At 46.3% G+C, this 5892-nt stretch overlaps 1 protein-coding gene across 1 annotated transcript; it reads right to left on the bottom strand.

Moving 5' to 3' along the window:
* Positions 1–203: 203 nt before the first annotated feature.
* slc25a25a (solute carrier family 25 member 25a) lies at positions 204–4246 on the bottom strand. The gene is made up of 10 exons (XM_015960212.3): positions 3976–4246; positions 3175–3301; positions 3006–3093; positions 2818–2929; positions 1961–2119; positions 1425–1577; positions 1238–1345; positions 992–1159; positions 757–907; positions 204–666 (listed from the first exon to the last, which is right to left on the bottom strand). Exons 1-10 carry the CDS (start codon positions 4135–4137, stop codon positions 482–484), a joined length of 1413 nt encoding a protein of 470 aa, XP_015815698.1. The 5' UTR covers positions 4138–4246; the 3' UTR covers positions 204–481.
* Positions 4247–5892: the final 1646 nt, after the last annotated feature.

Raw genomic sequence — 5892 nt, 5'->3', positions numbered from 1 at the left:
ATGTTGACTCTTAAAACGACGCTCACAAACACGACGCTGCAGAAAGAAGCCCACAGCGTCCGGAGGTCCAGGCGCTAATCCACGACATCGTTTAACAGCTAAATCGGCTTTAAAGCAACAATGACTCGGTCGTCTCCACCAGACAAGAGAAATAAATACAGGGAGGGTGGAAATAAATAAGCAAACCAGCCATGGACACAGGAGGGGCGGGGACAAACCGAGCTGCTACAGAAGACTTCCTGAGTGCTGATGGTGCTTTTTAGTTTCACAACACCACATCTCCGCGTTTGACGACTAAACATTTGGTCCTCGTCACCGTTCACCCCTCATAGCAGCAGTATTTCTGACAACCTGAGCTCACAGAGTCCATATTTCCTTTGTCAGCCGACATTCACAGAATGGGACGGCTACTCCAGCCTCCAGAGGGCCCGGTGGACCCCGACAGGAGAAAGTTTGGCGATTCTGGTGCGTTTGTCTGCCTTCAGCGGGACGTGACTCCCAGCTGAGTCTTAAGCTGCTCGTAGACCACGTAGCTGATGCTGACGGCGGGGATGACTTTCAGGAAGTTGGGGGCCAGGCCTCTGTACAGCCCTGTCGGACCTTCGTTCTGCAGGATCTGCCTGAGGAGTCCGCTCATGGACAGCTGCTGATTCCCTTCAGTCACAGCTGGGAGAAAGAAACCCGTAGAGATTCAGGTACGGTCTAAACCCAGACGCCGCCATTTACCAACACGGTGAAACAGATGAGAAGACCTACCTTGAGCCTGCATCCGGGTTCGGATCAGAGCCAGCGGGTAGCTGGCGAGCTGACCACAGGTGCTGGACACGGTACCGCAGGCCAGCAGGACGAGCACGCCGGGGTCGGAGCTGTTGGTGCCGTACGTCTGCAGGTAGGAGTTCTTCAGAGTCTGTCGGGACAACACGAGTGAGTCAAGCTAGTCAGCTCTGGGTGACGCGTAAGGTCCGCGTTAGAAACGGCGGATCCGGCTCACCTCGTACACCGCCAGGTCGATGCCCGCGTACGGGACGATTCCCAACATGTTTGGGACGTAGCCTTTATAAAACGCTCCCAGTCCTTCCCTCCGGAAAATCTGCTTGGCACAGTCTGAAATCCCAGCGTACTGGCCGGTCTTCCTCAGCGCCAGGCGGGTTTTTAGAACCTGGGGACAGATCCGAGTTACTGGGACCGTTCCTAAGCCTCTGGACTTCAGACGAGAGGTAAACAGAGAGATAGTCACCTCCATGGGGTAGATGGAGCTCTGGGCGATCACGCCTGCCAAAGACCCAGCAGCAAACCGCTCCAAGATGCTCAGAGACTCGTTATCGCTGCCGATCAGACGCTTAATCTGGAAGAGCCGGTTCAAAAGCACATTAGTGACCGGCGCCAGGAACACGAGGCGTCCCAACAGGAAGTCACTGCTCTACCTGCTCATAAGCCATAAACTTCAGGGCTGATTCTGGAGCAATCTTGATGACGTTCACACCGTTCCCCCGCCACAACGACCTCATACCGCCCTCTTTGATCATCTGCATGAGTCCACTCATGATGCACATGTTGTTGGTTCTGGTTCCGTAGACCTAACGGGACGACAGAAAAAGCAGGTGAAGTGAGTTCGGGGTAGATCTGGAATGCTGACAATCCAGGCCAGCGGGGTCTGGTTTGTGTTGTAGAACTACGGGTCTATCGGGGTCAAAGTTCAGACGGCTGACGTAAATCAGACCTGCTGGTAACGCAGGCACACGCAGACCTTAACCCCCGATGACGGCGAATACTACAGGAGAGCTGCCATTGGTCAACAGGAGCCGGAGAATGGGAACATGGACTCTGACCTATGACACGGCCAATGCTAATCATCAACCGGTTGGAACCGTTGGGTAACTCGCTGTTGAGCAACAACGTTTCTAGAGGTGAACTAAGACCTGATAAATGTCCCCGAGACCTAGACGCTCCAGCTCCTCACCTGCATCATGACTTTGAGTCGGTCCAGCGGCGCCGTGCAGGTTCTGGAAACGACTCCAGCTCCTCCGCCTGCTACCAGGTGCCTCCACCACATCCCAGTCTGCCTTTCCTCAGTGGTGAACTCATCGGGCACCATCAGGTTCTCGCCAACGTCAAATATCTGCAGGGAGGACAGAACGTTTAGTTACACGCGTGTTCCGGTCGAGCGTCTTCAAGCATTTCTGAACATCCTTCTAGTCGCGCTCAGAAGCAACGCGTGAGAAACACGAACACGGGTCCGATTCTTCCAACAGGAAGGTCAAGGTGAGCTCTGTGTTCAGAGGTCAAGAACAGGAAGCGGGCGTGGCCAGTAAGCACAAGAAGACACGGTGAAATGATCACTAGTGAGTTTAGAATTTCTGCAGCCTCCTAGAATAAAAACAAAATTGGGTCAGAGTTGGGCTTGGAACCAGCCTTTACACACCTGTAAAGGTCAGGTTAAAGGTCAGAAATAGCCCACCTTTAAACCTGTTTTCACACAGCAGCTCCGGTTTCAGCACTAATTCTCAAGTGTTCTTGGCCCACAGAGCAGGCCAGGCCCGGTTCTATTCTGAGCCCTGAAAATAACCCCTGAGGAGCAGAGCCAGCGCCGGTTCTGACGCGCTGCTGTCCTCGTTTAAATCAGAACATCCTCCCTCTAATCCTGCTGGGAACGGAACCGCTCTCTTCTCGCGCCAACGACGCGCCGCAGGAGCGGTTTGTTCCAGACACCAAGTGAAACACGCTTCTGTCAGAGGTCACGGAGAGACGACCCTGGCCTTTGACTAAAGCAGCTGGTTTTGACTATCTGATCAGGCTTTGGTAGAGAGAGGAACCAACCGTGGAGTGTTTCCAGTAAAGAATGATCTCAGGAACATGTTCAGTCTTCTCCACCACCGGGTGCTGACTCCAGTCTTTACTGCTGATGGTTATCATGCCGTTCTTATCCATGCTGCAGACATAATAAATAAAGTCAATGTTGGTGTCTAATAATCCAAAGAAGGCAGCAGATTAGCTGGATGTTTTACCTCTCCAGCGCTTTACGTGCATGCTGCAGGGAAATGTGAACTCCGAGGTCACGGAGGGACTGCATGAACTCTTTGGGGTCGACACGACCTAAAAACGCCAGAGCCAGCGGTTTAGTGACGCTGGAGCGATGAAATGACACTAACCAGGTGTGAAACTTCACGCACTCACCTGCATTCTTCTTGTCGAGACTCTTCACCACAAGCTTCAGCTCTTTCTCGTAGGCTTCTAGATAATGAACAAACTCCTCGAAGTCCAGCTGTCCGTCTGCATCGTTTTCTTCCCTTTTTAAAGTTTTCTGCAACAAAAAGTTGAAATGATTAATGGAACAGACGCTGAGATGATGCTACTGGCTGCTGTTTACAGGGACAACGATGCTGGATTTAGGACAGGTCTGGCAGCAACAGTCTGGTTATGAAGGAGGTCAAAACTGGGTCACATCACAGCAAAGCCATCACGGCCCGGCTATCTTTAACCTCCTGCCAACGGTTTAAATCTGGACGGGCACTGGCTGTCCTCCAGGACACTGAACCGGACCGACACCTGACCTGCAGAAGCGCCTGACCGTGAAAGCGTTTTTTCAGCTGGACTTTCCTGTTAGAACACAGGTAAGTCCAGTAGGTGGCGCTGCTAGCCAACACACGGAGCCAGCTCCTTGTCCCCCGAACCGAACCCACTCCGGTTCAGAATCGCTTCTTAAGGCACTTTCATAAATAAAAAAAACACCATTTCATCCAGAAATATTAACTAAATAAAAGCCAGATTTACAGGGACCGACTTTTACGATGATCGCAAAGTGTGAACGGAACGTGAGGAATGTTCTGGACACCATTTTCCTCCCGAGGCCTGCGGCTCAGCCACTTCCGCCCGCCTAAAACTACTTTATCATTCAAATCGAACTTTATTCACACGTAGGTGGTGTGCAACACACCCAAGGAGATTACTTCGTTTAATTAAAAAAAAAAGTCTTACTTTCCGCCATTTTTCGTAGGTTGAAAACTCCTGAGACGGGAGGAACACGCTGAGTTTGTTAAAGAGGGACTTCAGCTCCGTCGGTAGTCCGTTAGACTCAAAGTACTCCACTTCCACGGGGTCCGCGTTGGACACGGGCACGTAGAGGCACAGTCCGAGCATGTTCGGCTCCGGTAAATCACAAAGACACTACAATAAATAAATAAGTATTACTCCTCGCTCGGCGTCTTCACCGCCCGGTTGGAGCCCAAGTGCCGGTTACGCGAGCAGCCGGCTTCTGAAGTAAGCCACTAGGCCCCGCCTCTTACAGGAACAGTGACGTATTTTACTACCAACCAATCAGCGAAGCTTCCCATTGATAAGAAAGGTCGAGATGAGGACGCATGGGGCTGGTCAGCCTCCTCTTGCGTAATTTCAATGGAGCCATTAAATGGATGGACCATCTTTGAGACACCTTCTGCTTTAGATAACATTCTTTATATATATTACCCCGCAGAGTATCAAAAAGATTAATTCAATAATATGTCATTTTATTTGGCGCAATAAAATACACCATGTTAAAAAATCACAACTGGTTAAAAACTACACTAAAGGAGGAAATTAAGACAATTCATTTCCCATCTATGGTAGGAGTTTTCAAAATAAATTGGCTAAAAGCTTATCTTTTAAAACTTTTAAAACTCAATATGGTTCCATATCCCAATGAATATGTTTAAAATGGTGGGAGGGTTGGAGTTCCTTTTGAAATGTGATTTTGACATATCGAGGTTACCTATCAAGCTGTCAGAATATCACAAACAAATATTGTTTTACTGGAAGATGGTGTTTAATCACAACTTCGTTCCCCATGGCTTCACCTTGTGGAATAAAAGGACAATTACAACAAATAGGAAATCATTATTTATAGATAAGTGGTATGAAAAAGGAATTATTTTTGTTACAGATTTACTAGATTCAAAAGGTCAGTGTCTTGAAATAAAGGCTTTTAATGGAAAATATAATATCCAATATTCACTTAGAGAATACAACAAAATTTGTCAAGCGATCCCTTTGCCCTTGTTGCATTTGATAGAAAATCATTTAATGTATAATCAAAGTCAAATAAGCTTACCTTTGTTGCAGTTAAAACAGATTCCTTTAATGAATAAAAAGTGTAACAAAACCATAAATAAACTAAAGAAATTTCATTTCATGAATTTAACAAAAACATTAAACTAAAGGGATGTAATATTAAGATAAATCAGAAATATATAAACTTTTTCAAATGGCCTATCCCCCAAAAGATTAAGGAAATGCAGTTTAAAACAATAAAGGAATATTACCCAGCAGCTCAAATGCTTAAAAAAACGATTCGGTTTTGAGGTGAAACTACATGGTTTTTGTTTACAAGAAGAAGAGAGTGTTGAACATTTGTTTTTTGTTTTTTTCTTGTTCTGTAACATCTAACTTTTGGCTGGACATGGTAAACTGGATGGGAATAACAATTAACAGAAAGAGTCAGCTGACAGTTGTTGTGGTGTGAAATATTAATTTAAGATTTAAATTAATATCAAAGTTTATTTATTAAACAGAAGATTCAGTGAGATTCTTTTCATTCGATAAACTGGAAATGCAACCCTTTTCTGTGTTTTGTTTCAATAATGAGGCAAGTTTAAAAATGAAAAAATTTATTCACTAACAATTTTAAACTGAAAATTTGAAGCAACAATTATAAAAATGACAACTCATAAATGGCAATTTTGATAACAATCCTTAACAGCTTTGATGTTACTTTTTTAAAAGCAAACCTGTGTTGGATGAAGCTAAAATTGACAATGAGTTTTGAATGCGTGAATGCAGTTCTCAGAAGGTTTCTTTCAGAGGGAATGGAAGGTGTTCTGGATGAAATGATGTTTTGCAGATAACAGAGTTATTTTT

This window comes from Nothobranchius furzeri, chromosome 10 (assembly GCF_043380555.1).
Source record: "Nothobranchius furzeri strain GRZ-AD chromosome 10, NfurGRZ-RIMD1, whole genome shotgun sequence".
Classification (NCBI taxonomy): Eukaryota; Metazoa; Chordata; class Actinopteri; order Cyprinodontiformes; family Nothobranchiidae; genus Nothobranchius; species Nothobranchius furzeri.
The sequence above is the reverse complement of the archived record's forward strand: the minus strand, read 5'-3'. Positions and strand labels throughout refer to the sequence as shown.

Bases quoted from the DNA above. Each gene is read 5' to 3' on its own strand.
- slc25a25a (XM_015960212.3), bottom strand. From the start codon at position 4,137: ATGCTCGGACTGTGCCTCTACGTGCCCGTGTCCAACGCGGACCCCGTG. The intron at 2,930-3,005 runs GTAAAACATCCA...TTATGTCTGCAG, and splicing joins GCACGTAAAGCGCTGGAGAG to CATGGATAAGAACGGCATGA. The intron at 1,346-1,424 runs GTAGAGCAGTGA...CGGCTCTTCCAG, and splicing joins AGTTTATGGCTTATGAGCAG to ATTAAGCGTCTGATCGGCAG.